The sequence below is a fragment of the Paralichthys olivaceus genome, chromosome 4 (assembly GCF_024713975.1).
Source record: "Paralichthys olivaceus isolate ysfri-2021 chromosome 4, ASM2471397v2, whole genome shotgun sequence".
Classification (NCBI taxonomy): Eukaryota; Metazoa; Chordata; class Actinopteri; order Pleuronectiformes; family Paralichthyidae; genus Paralichthys; species Paralichthys olivaceus.
The window spans coordinates 10508559-10532923 of NC_091096.1; the positions used below are offsets into that span (position 1 = coordinate 10508559).

The 24365-nt window shown below is 39.2% G+C and overlaps 1 protein-coding gene across 1 annotated transcript in view; it reads left to right on the forward strand.

Moving 5' to 3' along the window:
- ipo11 (importin 11) overlaps positions 1 to 24365 on the forward strand; it is a 97274-nt gene that overhangs the window by 48142 nt on the left and 24767 nt on the right. Inside the window, exons 20-27 of the mRNA XM_069523654.1 lie at positions 331 to 444; positions 4379 to 4494; positions 6234 to 6310; positions 17327 to 17406; positions 17511 to 17591; positions 18745 to 18840; positions 19253 to 19366; positions 19855 to 19976. Coding sequence (XP_069379755.1) covers positions 331 to 444; positions 4379 to 4494; positions 6234 to 6310; positions 17327 to 17406; positions 17511 to 17591; positions 18745 to 18840; positions 19253 to 19366; positions 19855 to 19976 — 800 coding nt within the window. The remainder of the gene's footprint in view (positions 1 to 330; positions 445 to 4378; positions 4495 to 6233; positions 6311 to 17326; positions 17407 to 17510; positions 17592 to 18744; positions 18841 to 19252; positions 19367 to 19854; positions 19977 to 24365) is intronic.

The following is a 24365-nucleotide window of genomic DNA, read 5'->3' on the forward strand; positions in this document are numbered from 1 at the left end:
CCCCCTCCTTTATAAAGGTGTAATCGAGCAAAGAAATCCCAGTTTGGGGTCTGCAGCCTGGCCACTTGGCCTCCACAGGGAATATGAAGTGTTAAGACAAGTCAGAAAAAGTAAATGGCAGAAATCAGTTTGAAGTCCGGAATTCAGTCGGTACTCCGGTGTCTTAGATCTCGCTTTCTGCACAGCAGCTGCATCATAATTACACCGTGCTCTATCATATTTTCCAATTTCACAAAGGAAGGACAGTGATGGAACTTGATTTAGAACAAAAAGTAGGAACTCTGAAGAGAGAGAAGTTATGGGCATTTTCTTTCTTTTTTCTCGTTTCAGATCCGGCCATACGTCGGCTGCCTGGTTCAGTACCTGCCTCTACTCTGGAAGCAATCTGAAGAGCACAACATGCTTCGCTGTGCCATACTCACTACACTCGTCCACCTGGTACAGGTATGGTGCATCTTCAGCTTCCAGTTTTTGTTTCTCTTTTCTGTTTCTTTTGCTGATTAAAGACTGGTTTCTTTTGACGCCTTTAATTGGCATCTGTTGCAGAGGGGGGGTTATGACAACAGATGCCACACTAGCTGGGTTTCAAGCCGTGAGATTGTGGTGGGATCCGCCTTAACTCTTAATCGACCGCAGCGCCCATTTCCATGTTAAAGATTTAATTCAATTCAGAATACTTTATTTGTCCCTCAAGGGGCAATTCAAGGCAAGTGGGAAAGCAAACAAAAGTGCACAGACAATTCACCCACATAGATAAAGGATAAGGTTAAAGTGCAAGTGCATCCATCAAGGTAACCTGACCATCCCTAGCACTGTTTGTGTTTACCAGTCTGGAATAAACCTAAACATCTTCCTGTTAGTTTACATACAGGCAATCAAAGTGTTTCATGCAATTGCACTATATTGAACATAGTTGGGGTTGTTTGCTCTCGCAGGCCACAGGTCACCACATGAGCAGAGTACCAACACCCTGACATGCATTTGTTCAGTGTTTGTACATAGAAACATCCTTGTCATGTCCCATGTCTTCAATCAGAGTACAGCAGGTGTGCACGCTTTGCACCTGTACCACCTGGCTAATATAAAATACCAATAAATATCAGATAACTAAATATAAATCCACACAGGTGAGGCAGGCGGTGTGGCCTCAGGATTCACTCGTTTCAACTTCACAAGGGCAGTGCTGAATAGCTCCAGTCAAAGTAATTGTCAGTGGCAAACTTTTCATTCATTACCGTAAGATAAAACATAACTAGAAAAAAAAACTTTTGAGTGTGCGGATGCTTCATTGATTGAGATGAGACGTTTACTGCCCGAATGAGGCTCCTTCCCAAATGCACTGCACTCATGATCCACAGCACACATTTGGCTGCTTCAGGTTTTCTACATCAAGCCAGTTCTTGTGTCTCTTCCAGGACCACAAGAAAGAGAGCCCATTAACAAAATAATTGGAATAGAAATAATTGAAACAGCAACAAAAAATCAGCTGCCAAGAATTACACTGAGGATTAATTTAATTAATGGTCCCTTGGGTTAGATGGCTCATTTCATTTAAAGTGTAATATGTTCATCCTTCATTTTTAGTGGCATTAGCAGCTTCTGCAGTGTGACAGGTGGTACTGCTCAGTGAATCTGGCAGGAAGTGGGGTGTTACTTCTCTGGCCACATGTTGCAGAGGCCGAGCTCCAAATTGTCTGCGAGAGTTTGGGTTCATTTCCCCAAAACAGCTGGGTTCCTTTGATACCAATTTTTTGTTTTAGCTTCCCCTGACTTGCCTAGAATCTTAACTTGGGTTGATAAGCAACTTGCAGCAGCTTTGACTCACTTTCCTGCTTTGTTATTCATGTTTTCACACAGTTACAAATGGTTGAGACATCAAATCAATTAGATTTTTTTGTTCAGTCGTTTGCCTCAGTATTAATAATTTTTTATCACTAACCTAACTTAAGAAAACAGATGCTCCATTCCCTGGAGTATCAAAGCAGCCGGCTGAAAGATGTGGCCCCCTGTGTGGCTGCCTCTGCAGTACTTCACAGTAGGAGTTGTAACACTTAGTGATAGACGTAATCCTTTTGAGAGAGAAAACACAAGCACACATATGGAAAATGGCATGAAGCACTGAGGGTGTACAGCTAAATTGGCTTGGATTAGTCAACTGTGTAACTGCATGCTAATTGAGATTTTAATATATACTATTCAATATAACGCTGATGTCAAAGAAATAAAAAGTGAGGTTTTTTTTGTTTGTTTTTTTTACTTCCATCTACTAAAGATTATTTCTGTTTTCTGACATGAAGCGATCTACAGACCAGTGGACATTAGAGTTGGAATAAAGGATGCAAAAGGGCAAATGTAGGTGAAGGCAAAAATAGATCAAGAAGAATCTCAGACATCACTAGTTTTTGCCGTGTTCTAATACACACTTACAAACACCCATATCCTGGACACTGATAAAACAAAACACTATTTTGGGGACAGAGAAACTTTGAACTTCTCATGGACGAATGATAATTTTGACTATTCGACTTAGTCTATCTGGAACTGGCATAAACTCATCATCGCATGTGCATGATCAGGCAGCGTTAAATCAGCTCTTAAGCTCATAAAAGCCAGCATATTGGCTTGGTTGTTTATTAACTTAGAAATAGCTTTTTGCCTGCAAGAGACTAGTGACTTGTTGCCTGTGTTGGGGAAACAGGGTCGTGCCAAGTGGGAATTGAGCTTGGCTCCCTCTCTTTCACTCCCACATTGAAGCAGGAGGGAGCATATTTACACCAAATTAATGTCACACCATCATTGAAACAATGTTGACAGTTCTGAGACACAAGTTTGGATCCTCGCCTTTAGACAGAATAATTTCTTTAGCACAACCACACACACACACACACACAGACACAGCACTTCTACTCATTACTCTCACCCGCATGCTCTCATGTGTGTTTTGGGTGAATACGCAAAGTGGGTGAGTAAAACTTGAAGTGATGGGGTGCTTTGAAAGGGCACGGTGTCAGACAGTGGTTACATTTTCATCGACAGACAAGAGTTTGAGGGGATGTGTGATAAAGATGGAAGTGATGTTTCAAGGGGAATAACAATTTCAGAGGGCATAATTCATAAGTTAGGCTAAGCATGTCTGTCAGTGCTACAGTCGGTAAATAAAAATGTGTGTTCAAATATTTATGGATAAAAAAAAAGTTTGTATTTAAGTTTCTTAATGTGTGTCTAGGTTGTCAGTAAGTGTACTAACAGTTTTGGACAAGGGTAGGTTATCCTTTTATGAAGTACACTTAAGTACACTATGAATGACAAACTTTTTTAGTGGAAACTTGCTTCCTAGACTATAAGTTAACACAAACAATTCCAAAATCCTTTACAAAACTAACCACAAGATGGGAAATTGAATACATGAATAATGGTTGTTCCAATACACCAGAGAGAAGTGGCAATCTGGGGGTGTTGGGTGAGAGGCGGGGAACTCCCTGGGCTGCTCGCCAGTGTTATCACAGTACTGACTCTCCGAGACAAACAACCTTTCATGTCCATATTCACACCTACAAGCAATTTAGAGTCACCAGTCAACCTAACCTGCACGTCTTTGGACTCTGGGAGGACAGAATCCCACGCATGGTACAGGCAGAACAGGCAAACACAACATAGTATAGTTCTCTGCTAATCTGCACTTTTGAATCGGAACCATGTTGCTGTGAGGCAACAGTGCTCACCACTGTGTGGCCCGTCGATCAGTCTCAAAGTCTATAATTATAATGCATGATTACATTATATCAAATAAATTACAAAAATAAAATGTTCAAAGAGTTTTTTTTTTTTGTTAAAATGTATGTGTGAAAACAACAAACATGTTTTGAAAAGTTAAATGACGCTTGATATTGTCAGAAGCATTAGAGGGTACTCTGTATAGCCCAGAGGATACAGTCTTAGTTCTCATAATAATAATAAAGATATAGATAAAAAGAATGCAAATAATAAAACATCACAGTTACTTAAATTTATCAGCAGGAGTTGATGTTGTTGCTCAATGAAATAAAATAAGTGGACCCCTCACTGCTGGCCATAAAAAAAACATAAAACCACGAATCTTTTGCAAAATGTATGATACCTTGTTTTTACCGAAAGTGAAAACAATTCTCTCCTACATATTGTTTATATTATTGTAAGAACAAGAGGTGGGAAATGGTGAGCAGTGGTATATAAGCTTTAATATACAGTTTATCTCTATTGCTACACTGCCATGCCCCTGTCTCTGCAGATAATCAAGAAGTTAAAACTTATAAAGTAAGTTTTTTTTTAAGCACCTTTTGTGCTGTGTTGTTGAGTTTTCCTTGATCGGTATTGACTTTCTGTCTCTCTGTTCTCACAGGGCCTTGGGGCAGAGAGTAAGAACTTGTACCCTTTCCTTCTGCCTGTCATCCAGCTGAGCACTGATGTTTCCCAGCCCCCTCACGTGTATTTGCTGGAGGATGGACTGGAGCTCTGGTATGGACACACATGCACACACAATATGCTGTTTAATCATTCATGAGTTCTACAAAGAAACTTCACTCGGGAGACATTTATGAAACATAAATTCATAGCTTAGCTTCTTAAATTCTTAACATAGCTTTACAAATAGCTGCATGTTTTGGCCTCTCATCCACATGCAAACAAGTTATTCTAACCCCTCTCTAAAGTGCAGATTTGTTTGACAAATAAATCGATATGGTCAATAATCAATTTGGCCAAAGATTGATACCTTTTCCGGATAAACAGAACTTTGACAAGCAGTTGCGCTGCCTCCTCAGTCACACGTTATTTTGCATGGAGCTTCCATTCATGAAGTCAAATAATTTAATGAAGTTAACTTTAAGTAACCACTTAACATGGCAATTGTGAGCATAATGATGTTGGTTAAAGAATGGCATTGTAAGATAACTGCAATTCTGCTGAACACATGTTGTTTTGGTATAATTAAACTGTCCCTAAGTGCCAGTCTAGCACAACTATGGACTATCTCTAATATATATTAATATCTATCTATCCATTCATGAAAGGAAATGGCACACTTTAGGATCCTTCAGTGCCAGTGCAGAATGCTGCATCACCCATTATAAATAAAAGATGATTAAACCCACCAGATTGCACTTCAGGATGTTTTGTTACCTTCAATGTCATCCATGAAATCATTTTGCAATATTCTCTAATGATAAAATGAGTGTAAAAAAAAACCAACAAAAAAAATGATGTTGCTGTGATGAGTTTTAAATGAGATCATGGCAGCTTCTTTTATTTTGAAGTTGTTGCTGTACCATGTAATGTTTTGTCTTCCTCTGAAATATTGGCTTAATTATCTTGAAAGCTCCTGTGATCATAACATTTGTTTCACGCAAAAATATCAACACTTTGAAAATGGTAGTAGTTTGACCGTGACACTCTGGTGTGTTCTGATAATTTTGGCTACATGTCATATTAAAGCTATCTCTAGAATTTCCTTCAAAACAGTATTGCACAACACCCTCAAGAAAGGTTTGTTTCAGTGGAATAGGATTTGCTAGGGTTACCTTTTGTTCCGTTCCAATCATCTCTCTGCTTTTTACTCCCCTCTTAATCTCTCTTTCCTGTCTCTCCCTGAGGAGACTGGCACTGTTCAGCATGCTGTGTTTGTTGTAGCACAAAGCCACGGTCTTATATCTCTTTCCCGTCTTTCATCCTGGCCGATAAACAGCCGTGTCCTAAATATTTGCTTTCTTTGTTTACAAAGTCAATGTCATTTTCTCCTGCTGTTATCAGCTGCTTCTGCTCTTTCTTTGTTCCCCTCATATCTGTACATTGTGTCTTTTTTCCCTCCGTTAATTTGTGGAGAATGCATCGAATCAGTTATTCATGCGTCATCTTTGGGATTAGTTGCAGGTGAAATCCCAGCAGCGATGCCTTGTGACTAGAAATGAGGAGAGAGGCCTGCTGAATTCATGTCTTAAAACCGAAAATGTTCTCTTCCTCCTTCCTTTTCATCTCCTTTTGTCACCCACATAACCTAGTATACCGTTTTCTCCTCTCTAAGGTTTCCCATGTTCTCCTCTTCTTTCTGTCTGTGTTATTTGTTCCTCTATATTTCTCTTCCACATTTTGTTTGCCAACTCCAATCTATGTCTTCTGCTCCCTTCTTTAACAACTTCTCCAATGTTTCGGTTTTATTCCCTCATTTGCAACTTCTCTTGCCTCTCCTTGCAACACTGCAGGTTGGTGACTTTGGAGAACAGCCCGGCCGTCACGCCAGAACTGCTCAGAATTTTCCAGAACATGTCAGCTTTGTTGGGTGAGCTTTTTTTTGTTTGCTGGAGTATCCAGCTGTGTGTGTGTGTGTGTGTGTGTAATTTGGTGAAATTATCATTCACTTTAAAAGGTATGGCTGGAAAGGAGTTGTATGCAGCTGTTACATTTTGGATAGTTGGATTCTTCTGAGTGCAAATTTTGGCTACCTGTATGTAATTGGTGTGTGTGTGTTCACATTTCATATCAAAACAGCCTGAGATGGAAAAAAGCTGCTCAATCTGAAAGAAGAAACTAGCCTTAAATGATCAAATACTTCTGAGAGCACAAGAGAATAAGGAAAGAAAGTTGATGCAATACATGGACATGGACTTACTTTTCACAATTTTATCACTTCGGGTGTAGCTCGCAAACACCACAGTAGTGGATTTGCAGTTGCCTGCAACCATCAGAGCTATTTTCTTGGGTCTGTAGGCAGCTGTGAATGGTGGCAGATTGAATGGAACTGGCTGGATGATTTATCACAAGCCTGGAGCATTTGGACACCTCACTTGCTGTAGTGTGTACAGGTGAATGTGTGTGTTGCCTTCAGTGTGACGTGGAACAGTATTGATTCGGTGCTTCTGCACATAACGAGTGAGTCAGACTAATATGAACACTAGTGTGGCCTGATAGGCTCACTGGAGCATTTGATCATTTGTAGCGTGTACGGGGAGACGGTGGGACACAGAAGAGCAAAAGGACTCAGTAAGACGGTCATGGATGGATGAAATGGAGGAGGAAGGAATTAAAGAGAATAGAGAAAAAGGGAACGAATGGCCAAAAACATAGCAAGGAGGTGGTGGATGCAAATGAATGATTTAAGAAGAGATGGCAGGGAAAATAATGAAGAAGTGACATAAAAAAGGAATGCTATACATCGGAGGTGTGCTCTGAAGAACTTGGCAATGATTGAATGGAGAGATAAGAGATCTGCTTTTTTACTCTTATCTTGTGCCAAAGATGAAAAAGCTAAACTAAGGCGAAGCAGCAAACCAGTCGTTTTCAATTCTAGACAAAACAGACAGAATTACACAGATGGAGATGTAAGGTGGCAAAAACACCTACTGCATTCACCAAGCCTTTGCACTAAAGCATGTGAAAGCCCCAAATTGACAAACTTAAAAGAAACACTGTTATTTTAAATTCAATTCAAGGAATGTGCTGAGAGGTTGTTACACCGCTCTTCCTCAACATCGATGCAGAAAGCATGAATCTGTTTCACAAACAAGGAAGACAAACCCAGTCACAATATAAAGAAAATCAACATTAACTGATGGGACAAGCAACATGAATACATTGCCTTGATGTGATTGATGAAGATCCGTTGAGTAGTAAGTGCTCACTGATTATACGGCCATGTATGTGGCAGTAATGATGGATGGAAGGATGGATACCAAGAATCATTGTTGAACCATTAAAGATTGTCTCGTCAAATGCAGTTTTAGGGCTGTAACAAAAGTCCAAATATATAGATATAGTGCTTATGCATTGTGAGGCAGTATAACATGTGATTGTTTGGCTGTTTATCATTCTCTGCTCGTAAAGAAGAGTTATAATAATATTTGGACATATAGCCCATCACAATGCTGTTTTCTCAATTCTGTTTCTAGGACTGATTCTTGAATAAGATCCTTTATCTCCACCTCTGTCACATCTCTGTTCCCCACAATCACTTATTTGTCAGATACTGTAACAAGTGGACATGAATGAACCCAAACCCCTTTTCTTTCCTCCAAAGAAACTATATTTATTCTTCACTTTTTTAACATAATCCTTTCTGGCATGTATGTCTTCTAACATTTGCATATCTGCCACTGTATTTGTTAACAGGCTCTGTTCGCTGCTGAATTAATGGAATAACCCAGTGCACAAGAATTTAAAATTACAAATACTTGTTAGCACTTAGTCCTCTCTTCACCCCTTGTTCCCACTCCCTGTGTCTCTTGTCGTTCCGATTATGAAAAACACAATTTTCTTAAGGTTACATTAATACATATAGGCTTAAGACTTTACACTTTAATGTCCCCTGAGGGAAATTGGTTTAACAGTCATTTCAGTAAAGTCGATCCAAAAAGCACACATTTCAGGCAACCTACCAAACCGAGGCAACCTACAGAACATCAAATGAAACATAAAAAAAAAGTACACACAAGTCACATTCATCGTGGCAGTTCGTTTATTTCTGCAATGGCAGAGGATACGAAGCTCCTAGAGAAATATCAGTTTAAGTCTTCCGTGACTCCGTCCGGATAGCAGTAGCGATAAGTTATGATTTAGGGTGTGGTCAGTGTTGTCTGCTCTGGTGAGTGCTCGGCGTGTGATGGCATTCAGGTCTGTGATTTTGGTTGTGGGAAGGCTTTAAAGCATATGGATTGTATCAAGTGTAATTAGATCTGTCACTGCGAGTCTTATTTTGAAAATTATGGTGAAAGCTGTTAGCTCAGAGGTGCGATCACTGCTCACACATAGTTTTAAAATCTTATGTCCTTTTAGGAATCAGAAGAGGAACATTTTACATACACTGATAAAAAATGTTGTGGAAATCAAGTTCAATATATATTTTTTTGTCTTTGTCAAACTTTGGTCAGCCATCATTTTTGGCTGTTATTCACCAGAACATCCGGTGGTTCATTTATTTAGTCCATGGAGAGCAGTGGAGGGATGTGGGCCGTTGAGTGGGGCTGGCTCAGTATGGTGTCACAGCTTGCCAGGTATGTGGCCTGGCCTGCCTGATAAAGAGCCTCGCTCCATCATTGCTAAACTGGAGCAGCAAATTCCCTAATTAGAATGTCAGGAGCTTTGCCTTGGCTAAATTGTGAGACTAGCACTATGCTCTGTATCACTGCCGCCACTCTCTCAACCAGGGCACGTTTCTGCACAGTGCTCTGTCCAGTAATGATGGAGAGTGTGCAGCAGAGTTTTCTTCCTTTTTTGGGGGGGGCATTATACTAATTAGTGTGAACAAGTGATAGAGCTTAAGTGTTCATTCATTTCCATGCTGTGTTATTTTATTAACGAAGGCGTTGCGGCTCCTGAAGGGCTGCAGGGCTCCAAACGGATACACATGGAGGAACTATTGAGTTTGTTAAAAAGCAAAGTATCTACACTAAGTAAACAATGGAAGGATATCAGAAAACTGAACGGGGGAAGAAATGCCAGCTTCTTAATAAAATGTCTATTCTTATAAAATACAGGGAGATAAGGAATCAAGATCTGTCTCCATTTCTAGCCTTAAGGTTTACAGTTGTTACCTGTTCATACCATACTCTTACCGTCTTTCAATCAGTTAAATATCTTATGTACAATTTATTCAGAAGCTCCAAAGTCTTCAGTGCTACTTTAGCTATTGAGCTTCTAGTGGGTGCAATAATGGTGGGCAACTTATTTCCAAGGGATTCGTGGAGCTTGTACAGCTTCCAAAGGTGCAGGGTTTATGGATAACGTACTTACGAACCGTGGGAAAGGTCATGAGGCATCTGTGTATGATGATGACAATGACTCTAATGATGACACAGGAAAAGAATCTGAAGCTGACACAGAATGAAGAGCAATGGGAAAGGATTTACGAGAATATTAAATGTCAAGTCCAGGGAAGGTGAACTAATTGATGCTTTATGGTCCTGTGTTAAAGCGCAGGAATTTGCATGATATATCATAATCTCTGAGAGAATTGCATATGACCCAAATCTCATATTCTGATTGAGGTTATTTTATATCAGGATAAAGATGCATATCGATGCTTTTTCATTATTAATACATTTTTTTAAATCGTGTAACTTGTGGCCATGTCTTTTCAGATGTCTGACCAACCGTCCAAATCATAAAGTTACAATGATATAAAACAGACACAAGCAGTAAATCTTCACTTTCTGGAACCAGAACTTTTTTAGGAAATTTGCTTGATGAATGACTGTTCAATTTTACAATAAGCAGTAATTAATTTTCAACAAACTCCTAACTAACAGCCTGCCACCCTGCATTTTAAGGTAAATACATTAGAATATAAAGTAGGGACTTAACCTTGCTGAATTGGTTTTTAAGTAATGAATTGGGCAGAGCAAAACATTGCTTAATGAACTTATTATCAGTAAGCAACTGCTGCATCTGAATGTGTGTCAGACTATCCCTGCAAGATCAATGATACTGTACTGAAAGAGGTTCAGCCTCATCTTTTTCATGTGAAGGCTCTCTAACATTCCTCAGAATGTAACCTCACATTTGACTGCTCAGCTAATGTGCTCGATCAATCTGGACATCCGCCTCCCTTTATAACAGCCTTCTCATGTGGAAGCACTGAGTTTGATACAGCTCACATATTTTGGTATATAGTGCAGGAATGGAAGCAGTAATCTGTCATTTTTCTTAAAGTTTGATATGATTCACTGTCATAATCCATTTTTTGCTGTCTAAATATCTCCAGCTTCATTGCTCTTTTCAACCTCGTGAGATGTTTCAGATCTTTCCTAGACACAGCCCTTGAGGTTTTCTGCTTTCTTATCAGCGCCGTCACCACATACATGCGGGGGGGTCTGAGTAAAGTTGATTTTTGCCACTCCATTGAATCCCTTGCTGAGCTTTTCTCGCTTCTGTCAAGCATGATTACTCATCCAAGGCTTACTCACTGGAGCACCAAAGGGACTTAGCTTGTCATCTTGCAACTGTAGCCAAGGCCTCTGTTGGCTGTATTGTTTTTTTATGTTTTTCCTTTGTGTACTGTAAAAACTTGAAAATGTAAAAAGGCTGCCGCGGTACAGTTTTACTCAAAGAAAGTAGTGCAGCAAGCCATCGTCATCACTTCTTCTTTTCTTAATTTCTTAACTTTAAACATGCATCTTTACTCATCTCAAACTTTGTGCACCCGGCTGCCTGGAATGACACTGCCAGCCCCATCACGAAATGTAAAGAAAAAAATTGGTTTGGGAGATAACCAGAAATGTTAGCGGTGTCCCCAACAAACATTAGAGGCACTTCAGAGTCTGTTATCACAGTCAGATGTGAGGCTCATTTTCCTGTTAATGTTGATAACTGAAGCAGATTGTGCAGCATATGCCCAGGGCTATGGAGGATGTACAGACTACAGCTTAATCAGTGCTTCAGCAGCTGTTTTTGTGACTATTTGATTATAGCGCGTGTGTGTGTGTGCGTTTGTGTGTTGTGGACTTGCTATGGCTTTGTGAAAATGTAATTGCTTTTATAGCATTGGTTAGGCAAAATAGTCTATTCTGTTTTTGACTATAACTTTCTAAATTATTTTCACATTGGCATTTATATGCATGATAGATATTATATTTCCAGATAATTTGGTCCCATTTAAATCCCACTAACACTTATCGTGAGTCAACACCTCATTAATAGTCTCAAAACAAAATTATCATAATTAAGTTCTTAGCAAAAGTGGAAACTTTTCTTTATGTTAGTGTCTGTGTCATAGATTACAATATGTTGTAATCTGTTTTTAGATGCATTAAGCCTTTTTTTCAGATTTGAACTCCAAAGAATTGAACGATTGGGTCTGGACCGTTTCCAGTGTTCACAATAACATTTCTCTAGATTCATGTTAGGGGTGGTGCCTCTGTAGATTATACAGGATGCTGGACACCGGTGTAGACCCTCAATGCCAAAATTTCTCGTTGTTTTCCAGGGTGACATTTTCTTCAGCATCTTCTATGTGTATGACGGCTCATTTTTTATCTTGAGATATTTGCAAATTTTTTTCAGTTTTCTGTCCATCGTGTGTTAGAAACTTCAACATGCCCACTCGCTCGTTGGGAATTCTACTGACATTATCCCGCTGTGTCCCACAATGACTTGCTCAGACATTCTCCAGACTCTTTACTCGGGGGCTGGCCGAAAAAACTGTGGAGAATGTCCCACAGCGAGGGAAAGTGATTACACTGTAAATAGCACTGCGCATACCAAGTCAGAGATATGTTATTATAAAAAGTTTAAAAAATGTTTTGGTTCATTTCAAAATGTGGCGCAACAAATTTGAATATGGCAGGTTGCCATGGTCCTGATCATTTATAATACTTTCTTTAATTACATTATTATGTATGAGGATATGATAATACCACAAACAACTTAGAGCCCAGGTGAAAATCTCTAAGATGAATATTTCTCAGACAGTTAAAAGAATGAAAAATGCAGAAGTTAAGTTGTCTCAGTAAACCCACCACATTGTTCCTGTTGTATTAGTATCACGCTGAAAAAAGGCATGGGGATGCTGTGTGGAAATGGAAGTGAATCTACTTGCAATAACCAGATGCAGTGTTATTTTGTCAGGCTGTTTGTATTCATACACAGACACTTGAGGTGCCTCGGGTTCAGTCGCAATAGTGAAGGAGGGGAGATAATGAAAGTCTTATGAAGTCCGAGGCTCAGTGCTCTGAGCTGCCTGACCTACCTCCAGCCCAGAATGAGAATTCAATTCATTTTTTCCTCCACTCATATAAATGCTTGTACCTCGCCCTCCTCTTGTATTGATATTCATACAAAACTCTCCTTCAGAGGATATTGCCAGCGTGTGTGCACAGCTTATCAGTAAGGCAAGTATTGAGAGTGGTTGTGGTGGTGACAGTATGGAGGGACAGATCAGAAAGCTTGTTGATATGTGTTTACCTCAGGTTTTGCCTTCATAATAAAACAAATAGAGCGAGTGTAACTTCACTTGCAGATCAAAGATGAAGTAGTTTTAAGTGTAATCATATTGTCATGCTCAGATGTGATGAAATACATTTCCTTAGGCCGCAGTAGAGTAGAGCACCACACATCTGAGTCACACTGGCTACCTAGGTTTTATTTACATAAGTAGAAATCAGGTTGGATGACCTGCAGGCCACCGGAGTGAAGGTCTGTCTGGGAGGCGGTTGAGCCGTAACCTGAGGTTTCCAAGAGGCACAGAGCTGAAGAATTTCCTTCTCCTCCTTTTTCTTGGCTTCACATCTCTTTGAAATGGATGCCACAGCAGATCCACATATGCCCTCTGGGACAACGAGAATATCCAGGGCGTCCGACAAGTAGACTAGGTTTAGCCATTACACTCTCTCCTGCAGCTCCTGTCACTGTAACATCTTTTATTCATTACTTCTGCCAAGGAAGTTATGTTTTCATCTGTGTTTGTTTGTCCGTTAGTTATCAGCAATATGCAAAAAGCGCTGGACAGATTACTCTGTAGATCACATGTATGTGTGTGTGCACAATTTAGTGCAGCTTGATTGAATATAAGGGGACTGTTGGTGGAGGTATGAGCTCTTCTGATTGCTAGTCGAGTTCTCTCTTGATCTGTGCTTACTTCCCTGCACGCTGCATGTGTTTCCTTTAATGTTGCTCCATGCTATGTTTGTAGATGTGCTGACTAAATAGGCCCCTGTGTACCTGCTCTGGTAACAGATGGCAGCATGCATTATCTTGACTACCCTACTGTGACTGGCAGATGGCAAGACAACACATATTGCAAACATCAACGTTAATGTCACCTGTATACACCTGCATGGTCAGATTGAAACTCATCTGTTACTTCTAAGACCAATGCCTGATGCACACGAGAGGATTTTCAACTCTTTAAGAATGTGGGAGACCATAGACATAATGACAACTTCAACTGATTTGGCCAGAACATAAGATCACAGTTGTGTCTCGTAGGAAACAACCTATTATTATTGAGCAGCAGCCCAAAGACAATACTAACAAAAATAACTAATGCACCCTCATTTGTAGTTTAAATCAAATTGTATAAACTTAAGCCTTTAAAAATAATCTTTTAAGCAAATATATATTTTATATCTTGGTCCGTCGTTCGCTTTGTTCATTCAGGGATATGACTATTGTCCTACTTGTTAGAGTTAGCTGCCCTGTCAACTTGTGTGAAGCGAACAATTACTCCCTGACTGACTTTGGTGTGAGCTTCCCCGTCAGAGAGTCTGCATGCAGGTGTGACTTTGTCTCTGTCCGTCTTGCTGAGGAACTATTTCCTGTTAGTGCCTTCTCTTTTCTTCCTCACCTCTCACACTCATCTGTGCGTTCGTGTCTGTCATATGTTTCCCGAAAGGGTTTTCAATTTGTTAAGGTCTGTTACTCTGCCAGCTTTATATTGTACTGTGTATCTGCTAGTCCTGGTTTAAGATAAGGTATTATTCATTTAATGCTTAAATCTTTCCCTTCCATTTTATTTGGGTCACCTCTCACTGCTCCTTCACTTTTCCTTATTCTCATCATCTACACTTTGTCATGTTTTTCCTGTTCTCCACAGTTTGTTAAAATCTATACTAAGACCATGTACATATGTTGTACATTCTGTGTACATAACATGACAAAATCAAATTATATTTTCTGAGTGGCAATATTTTTCAAAGAATATTTGTTTATTTCTTATGTGTTTTTTTTTTTTTTTTTTCATCACAGACCAGAGAGAAAACCTTGAGATTTTTTGTCGTGTCCTGTGTTTTATTAATATATTGAACATGTCAGTAATCTGCTCTGTGATGGTTCTTGGAGACAAACCGACTCTTTGGAGCAGTTTTATTTGAGAGAAGCTCTGTGGCCGCAAAAAGGCTCCTTCATGGATTCTCCTGAATAAGATTTTAGTGTCTTTTCTATTAGCTTGCTCACCACCTGTATAACATTGTCTCTGTGTCATCACGGTCTCATTAAAAGTTAGTTGTGACACAGATTACCGTTTTCATCAGTGTGAGCTCTTTCCAGCTAACTATGCAGAAGTTTTCTTTGTCAGTGGTCTGTTTCTCTCAGGGAGCACAGCATCTTACATTTACTTTTACTTTTCTTGACAGTCATCATGATGCTTGTCAGTGATGACACAAAACAGCTACCCATGTTTTCTGAGCCCCAACCTGACCTCACAGCCAGAAGGAGCAAACCTGAAGGACATGTTAGTCCACTATTTTATGTTATTACTTGAGCCAAGGAGGTCATCATTTCATTGCTGATGACATAAAAACTAGTAAAACTTAGTAGAAGTGTTGGGCGTGGGCCAAGGGAGAATCCATAAAATTTAAGAGAGGATCTGGATTATTATTATTCATGAATTGTCTTGTGGGAAGACTAAATTCTCTCGCAGGCCATATATGTCCTGGAGGTTTGAGGCTGTGTTAAAGCGCAGACATTTAGTGAACATCTCGCGGCTTCATGCCAATAACTTAGTATCAGGTCGTTTTGGGGCAAAGGGAAAATCATGGTCCTCTAAAACGTTTCCAAGAAAACTATAAATTATTAACCTCACATTACTTCACAATAACAGGTACTTATCTCTTATATATTATACAATATAAGCCTCAACCCAGCAGTGACAGCAGTACTATAATGGTAATAGATATTAAGATTCCTCTTTATGGTCCCACACACAGAATGCAACATGCAAACATGGGGAAATTTGACCTCTGTATTTAACCCATCGGAGGTGAACGGAGCACACACGGAACAGTGGGCAGCCATGAAGGCGCCCGGGGAGCAATTGGAGGGTTTGGTGCCTTGCTCAATGGCACCTCGGCAGTGCCCAGGAGGTGAACTGGCACCTCTCCATCTTCCAGTTCCCAAGCCAAGTCGCTATATGGACTGAGCTACTGCCTCCCCAGATATGCTTTGCACTTCAGCTGTACACCTACCTCCTGGCCAAAAGTAAATTCTTTGCGCTCTCGCCTCTGGTGTATAATTGTCTGCAAAAAGTGCAAATTGTCCAAAATGCTATATATTTGTTCTGTTACCTTTAAGGGCATTTTTCTTTTTTTAATCTGTTATCATATCTGTTCAAACTGCCTCATGGTCAACTTTTTCACATTACTTTTTTTTTTAGGTTATAATTGCTGAGCTTGTTCTCACCTTTTATTTTGATCAAATGTTCTGGCCTTTTTTTCTCTTTTTTTTAAAGCAGCCATTCTTGGTTTTGTCTCTATTGTTTCTGTTAACCTCAGGTTATGGTTCTTTTGTAACATTTTGACTGTTGTAACCTCTTTGCTTCTGCTGGTGAAAAAACTACTATAAAAATCATGGACTTAGACAGCAAAGGTCGGAAACACTGCAGAGACGAAGTAGAACATATTTAATGCAGGTTTAATGATGTGCAGCACTATGCTTAATTATTTAGATGCAGTTCTTGTTAATAGATCCTCTCAACATTTTTCTGCATTATAATATAGACTGTGATTAAAAGTTGAACTAGCCAGGGTTTTTTTCCTTATTTTTGTGAAAGTCATCATAATTCTTGAGTTTTGTTCCTTTGTTTGTGGGTCACATTTTCCTTAAAACATCAGAAGCACCTGTTTATGAGTAAAGAGACAGCTTGGTCATCAATAGCCAGCGAGCCCCACACTTTGTTACTTGATTTTGATTTTGTCATTGTTTCAGAATCAGCTTTATTGGCCATATATACGTACACATACAAGGAATTTGACTCCAGTTTTTCCATTGCTCTCAACGTACAGAAATAGACAAACAAAGAAACAGGACCACAAAGCAGAACAAGGTTAAGCATTAACATTTAACGACTATGTACAAATATAAATATATATACAAAAGTATATATGAACATAAAAACACAACGGCTGTGAAATGGAGAAATAGTGCAATGATACAAAGTGTAAAGATGCTTGAATAAATATTGAAAGAATTATTGAGTCATTGAATTATTTAATTGGTTTGAGTTGCCTCGCTTTCAAGGTGTGTTCCACATAAATATTAAAGTTCGTTGGAAATACTGCCTGATAAAAAATACTCCTCATTAAAATTCTAGTGTGTTTTTTTTATTAAAGCTTTGACAAACTTAAACTTGAACATTTCCCAGCGTAAAACACGTCATGTGCCTAAATTGATTGCTCTGAAGGAACAAAGCTTGTAAGACCATCCATCAGGTGTGCAGTTCATTCCCAATGTGTTAGACAACTCAACAATCCTGTCCACCTGGATCATTCATCATGTGCCTAGATCCTCCCATTGTACTGCCTTCCTGTGTCGATCGGTTAACCCCTTTGGTCCAGTTTGGTAACGTGTAGCATCTGATGCTCTTTTTCAGAGTTGAGCTCCGAGAACCTGCGCACCTGCTTTCAGATCGTAAACGCCTACTTATACCTGTCTGCCACAGAGTTCCTGCAGGTGAGACTCTCCAATGCGCTGTATGTCAAGTGAAACACTATGAAGAGAAAATGAAACCAAAGCATGTTCAGGTTATACATATGTGTGAATTTGTGCATTTCCAGAACTATGCAGAATCACTGTGTCGATCCTTCTGTGATCTGCTGAAAGACATCACGAATGAGGGACAGGTCCAAGTGCTCAAGGTAAACACACACACACACACACACACAGAACTATATTACTTTGTTATTGTCTGTCTCCTTTCTCAAGCTTCATAGTGTTTGTTCGTCTTGCCTGTGAGGGGCAGGTGCAATGAATGTAGCATACAATGTCATAGGTGCACTACAGACACCGACAGTGCTGCTTCTGAATAGACAGAATATTATGTGCCCCCTAAAATGGGGTGTGACAAATTAGAAAATGGTGGCCACCACAGTGTAGATAATTAACCAACTTTGTGACTTATGCTGGATGTCAGGTTTCATACATGCCTCAGCATATGTTGACTTAACCAATGACTTTTTAAGCATGTAGATTAGCCACAAGAACATAGAGCTTTAGCTTAGTAAAGCTCAGTGGCATGACTGCACATGTGGCTCCTGCTAATCCTTTGTTCTGAGGCGAGGAGACGAGAGCCAGCGACAGCAAACCTGTCAGCCTACACAACGTGAACACACAACAAATCATAGCGTGTTGACACACTGAACAGGTTGCTTGGGTTAAATATTTTAATTTGAAGTTTGCGTAAAAGTAATTCACAGGGTGACATTATGTAATGTTGTCCAGTGTAATGTTTTCTCGTTGAAGTGGTCTGGACTCATGTTGTTGTATAATAATAGACATCCAATGAGGATGGAAACATCCTTTCATTCCAGCTGTGTTGACATGCACAGCTGGGTACATGTCAACACAGCACTTCTCTCACACACTTCATCTGTTACTCTTCATTCATACTATGTCTTTATTGTCTGACCCAGGTTTTAAGCTGTTGATTTTTTCAAGTCAAGTATTTTCATTCTAGCTTGAATTCTTGAGAGAACTCATTCAAATTTCTTCGGTATATAAAAGGACAAACCTTGTGGGCCAATTGAGGTCACTCTCGCAATTTTCTACACACTCTCAATTTTCTCTCTAAAAAGTAGCTCCGACTAACAACTTTCTGCCTCCCACGCTTTGCTCCACCTTTACATCATCCTATGTTTTTTGCACACTCGTTTCTTTTTTCTCTCCCTCTCTGGCTCCCTCTTGGGTTTTCCCTGCAGGTTCTTCTTGGTTTTTTTTCCCCTTCTACTACTTTTCCATACTTCTCTCTCTTGAGCAGTGTCCCTTTTCCTCCCTCTCTTTGTTTCTCTGCAGGTGGTGGAGATAGCTTTAAAGGTTAGCCCCATACTGGGAGCCCACATGTTCCAGCCCCTGCTGCCAGCTGTCTTCAGAGGAATCGTTGACGGCGAGGTTAGTCTCACCTCTACACAGTGCACAGATCATGTTAAATGGCATTATATAAAATGAAGAAGCAAATAAAGATATGTATGTTGTTTTAACCATTTTTATTTATTTTACATGATCTTTTACCAAATATTGAAATATTGAAATTATTCCTTAAAATGTGACTGTCCCCATATGTTCCTACATGTCCTCTGTCCATGTCTTTCATTTTCTATAAATATTTATGGAGACAGTATATAGTGGCACTTACTGATCAATGCAGATAAGGGCATAGTTTGCCTTTCCAGAATACTGCTGTGTTAGTGGATCTTTTCTGCCTCATCATGCTTATTGACCTATGCTTTATGTAAGAGCATTTGCACATGAGTATGTTTCTGCATATGAATGTGTATTGTGTGTGTGTGTGTGTGTTTTGCAGAGATATCCCGTGGTGATGTCCACCTACCTTGGCATCATGGGCCGTGTCCTGCTCCAGAACTCCAGTTTCTTCTCCTCATTGCTCACTCAAATTGCCTCAGAGTGCAGCCAGGAGGTGAGGCTCCACGTCTGCCCTTCATATTTTGTCTTCTCAGCACACTCTTTTTTGGATGTCTCTGCGAGCCATAACTGCTGTGCTGTATTAAAAGGGACTCATTCTGAACAAGGCTGAAAGTAATGAGCCTGAAAGTAATGAGGAATTGCAAATGGCGATGTTTCCAAGCCCTTAAGTGTAGAGTTGCTTCTCGTCACGGTGAAACTGTTGGTTCTTTTTTGGGGCGGACCCAGAGCACAATTAATTTCGCCTTGTTCAATCTAAATAATTGAGAAAGTCAGAGAGTTGTCGCTCCGAGTTGTGTCTCTGTTGGGCCAAAGTGTTTTGATGATAGAGGACAAGGTAGGGGAGGTAAATGACACAGTTTTGCTGACATTTCAAAACCACATTTTAAACATTAAAAGAAACATCCATCTGTTTGCTGTCTCTTGAGTTGTCAGAACAGTTTGTGTCCTCCCTTGTATCCATCTCCTGTCTGTTCTCATCAGATGGGCCAGTTGCTGGGCGCTGTGATAGAGATGTGGGTCGACCGCATGGACAACATCACTCAGCCAGAAAGGAGGAAGCTGTCGTCGCTGGCTCTGCTTTCCCTTCTACCATCTGACAATAGGTGAGAAACATTTGTGGGTAGATAGCATCAACCCCTATCTGTCTGTCCTGCTAACATCAGGGCACATAGAGGAATCTGAGAAGACGTATGTGACAAATTATTCATTCAGCTCTTGTTATGGACTCGGAATGGTATGTCACTAAGCCCAGACGATATTAGTTCTTGTTAGAAAATATGTGGTAGATAGAAAGGCTTTGCTCTACAGTCACAATAAGCTGCACAAACTTAACATTATGAATGTTATATATCACAACATACACACTGTGTATGCACAGTTCAGGCATTTCCATGCTTGACAAGGTGTTTACAGGCTGTGGTGTCTTTTTAAGAGAGAAAACCTGATGTCTAACAGATTGTGGGACACTTCTAAACAAGTGATGACACAGTTTTACATACAAACTTACAAACAAGCTTTTCTTGTCTAAGCATTAGGATTTTATCTACACACAAGTGTGACAGGATTAAAAAGATCTTCCCACTCCCAATCAAAAGTTTCCTCTCTTCATTTTCCAAGTCAAACATCTCTTGAAGTGGTTCAAAGGGAGTCACTGTGGGTTTTAATGATAAACTTTACTTGTGATGTCCCATCTTGACTGTATGGTGGTGCATGTTCTTATCAAGATTTTGGGAAACTTAGTATTCTGCAATCCAGATATGGCAATCATAGATGTGGACAGGCATGAAATCCTTTGTTTTGCCCCCCCCCTCTTGGTTGTGGAAGAGCAGTCGATTGTGACAGGCCCAGCTGGTTGAGTGCTGCATGACAAATCAACTTCCTCACATATTATCATTACTAAAGTTGGAAGGGGGTCCGTATCTTGTCCATGGCTGCCCTCAATATCTTCTAAGTTTTTTGTTTTTAGATACAGCAAAGCATGTCACGATAAGCTAAGATTGTGGGCGGCCAAAATCCTTTGTCTTACGCGGTGTTGAACAATGAACCTCTATCATTTAGCTGGTAAATATATTTCTTTCCATCATTATGACAGGACGTTTTGCAATCCAAAGAAAAAGTCTATGATGTCTAAACATCTATGAAGATTTATTTATTTTTGAAATCATATAACACAACTGACTATTTTTTAGTGTATCAGGATATTTTTATGAGTTTAAGATATTTTCCTTTTCTGAGATTTTACCTGTTGCTGGATAATGTAAATTAGTAATTTCTCATGTTTCAACTATATAATAATAATATATAATTATAATAATATAACTTTATAATAATTACATATTTTTTATTTTTGACTCTGCAGTGTCAACTGGCATAAATTTGTTGCATAAAAAATAATATTCCTAAGTTCCTAGATCTTTTTTTAAAATTTGTCTCCAGTCATGAGAGGTTAATTTATCTATTATTGTTATTATTATTATTATATCTATTTGGCTACATGTATTTCCAACATTATAGCTCATATTCATATATAATGTTCTGTCTTAATACAACTTCATTAGCTATTCAGCCGATTTTTTTTACGCTGACAATATGTTTTAATTTGTTCTGTCTGCTACTTTTTTTATGATTACTTTACTTTTGTCTCTCCTTCGATTATCTAAACTTAAAAAAAAATAAAAAAACCTGATCAGCACCAATCTTAATGCAGTTCAAGGGCACTAGAATGTTTTATTTTGTATTTAACATTTTCACAGAAGACTTCTTTAGTCATCAGAACCACGTGTTCAGCTTTTTTTTCCCCCATCACAGTTCATCATTGCTGACAGTTTGCTTTCAGTGGCAAAGCTTCTGTAATGAAATGCCAATACTTCAGTAAATAAATGCACATCTTTATCAGCTGGATCTGCTGTGCTCACAATTTTGTCTGATCATCATTGTAACAGTGTTTTTTTCAAAGGTTCTATATCATGTGAGAAATCAGTCGTTCCTCTGCCAGTGTTTTTGTTTCATCAAAGTAAATTATTGTTTTCACTGAAAACCTTTGATTTCTCTTTTTATAATCATGGGTTTAACCTTAAATGTAGTTTCCAAATGAACATTCCCAGCTCGTAAAGATGAGGACTCATGGCATTGCAGCACTTCTGACTGTAGCTTGAATACATTCATACATACATATGTGTGCATTTCTATTTTTACCTGTATTTGTGAATTAATGTTTACTACTAAATCAAACCATTCACAGACACTTTAAGAAATCTGGTTTTGAATTCTCAATTGTTTGTCCGTAAGGGTCAATCCTCAGTGATGTCATAAAAATATTTCTCAGTTTAATTACTAGCTTTGATTTTAATTTAAATCCCTGTAGCTTCAATTTAATAATGCGACAGTTGAAGCCAAATTGAAGAACTCCCCCCCGCCATCATTAACTTATCTAAAATTACCGAGGCCCAACAGTATTAAATGTACAAGCTCAGCTGGAATATGGCTGCCTTTTTATGCCTTCACCAGTGGCCAGAGGCATCATCTCCATCCCTATCCTTGTGATTGCAATATATCTATAATGCTTCAGGGGAATTAGTTCAAACATTCACTTGGACTCAAGGATCAACCTGGGGGTCAAAGGTCAAGGCGTCTGTGACCTCACAAAAATCATGTTTTTGACGCTAATCTTAGGTTCCCACTTTGAAATTGTGGCATTAAAAGATGCTTTGTTGTCAGGTTGAAGATGTGTGTGAAGCATCAGCTTCACATGATTGTCATGTGACGTTGCTCTCTGTCAGTCCTCTGTGAAAACAGTCCTTGAAATTAAAACAGCATATTTAACATTAAAAATGATTCACTGGAAACAAACAACTTTTGAACCACTTAATACCTAGTAAAGTTTTTACTACATATATGAGTAGACATGTCATCTGCACCTGGACTGGTTGGTGAAGGCTTACAGACACTAATTTAAGAAGATTCAATCATGAGGAAGTATAACAGCAGTGTACCGCTATTTCTTTAAGTTGAAAAGATTTTGCCAAAGACTATTAATCTGTAATTGCCACTGAACACAGAAAATAATCTACATACTGCTTGATGAGAAATTTTATGCCGGGGGGGAAAAAAACTGTGGATCAGAAATTCTCACTGAAAATGTCACTGGTCATTGTTTACTTCGTCCCTGCAGCTGCCTTTTGTCTTTGTAGTGAGGACGACACAGAGACTATTGCTGTGACTTGTGTGTCTTTCTATTTAACCTGTCAGCTTTCAAATAAGGTTTTTTACATGACACTGATTTGACTGACAAGCATGAAGCAGCGGCACAAGTCAGGGATTAGAAAATAATCACTATAGAGTTGTTTGGGCTGGACATAAATTGAATTGACAGTCATGTTTTAACGGCCGGTCATCTTTAAAATGTTGCCAGCATCCAGTTGTTGCTATGGCTGCTAGTTTGAGACTGTTATTACACAATCAGTGATGAATTTTACACTCCTCTCCTAAATGAGAAATGTTCCAGATGAACAACTATAAAAAATTTACCTGGCTAGGATTTTCTTACTTTATGTTTCAGTCAATCAAAAGCACCTGAAGTATTTATTCGCCTCCTCTCCTTTATGTGGAGCTCAGATATACTAGCGTGCAGTTCTGATTCATCTGAAAACAACTTGTTGTGGGGCTTACAGGCCTCAATTTGAAATAGTGTTATGACAATAATTCATATATCATTTTAAACTACTCCACTCAATACATACAAATGCCCAAAACACCACATGTGCTGCAATATCTCAAAATGTCTAAAATATACAGGAAGACAATAATATTTTAGTGGTCATGCTCAACACTAGAGCTTTATGTGCTCTTCAACCTTACGTAAGGGACTGGATTGAATTCAGAGGTGAGTCCGGTAAGATTCAGAAGGAGTAAATCTAATAAGTTGAATGTGTGCAGAGCGGCACAGCTGTAGAAGTAAATGTAGTTCAGTTGAGAAATTCCACACTGCACTCAGCCCTTGATATAAGAATGTTATTGACAACGGCAAATAGCTCCTTCAGTTCATCTGGGATTTCTTTCCCCCTTGAGTCTCTGTACTTTCTGGGGGTCGTAATGAGGCTTTCAGTGTCAAAACGCTGACATCTGCAATTCAACATCAGTCTTTTACACATGAACCTGGTTAGCTGCTGCCACAATAGACGCCCTCGTGTGTCGCTGTTGCCATCAAACCTCGTTCATTAAAGGTATCCTGTGACCTCGTTTTCTGAAAAGCAGATTCTAATTAAACAATAACTTACAAACATTTAAATTTCTACTGTGCTTTTCCACATCTGATCCTCTCTGCTTCAGTGTTGTGAGTTCAGCTGGTTTAGACAGGTTAAGTTTTTATCTGTAAACGTGATTGTTGCCGTTACTCAAAAAAATGTCTGTAGTATTTGTTAGCCTCCTTTCCTCTTTGCTGGATTGTTTGGGTAAGACGTGTTTACAGAAACAGATAATGTCCAGAACATTAT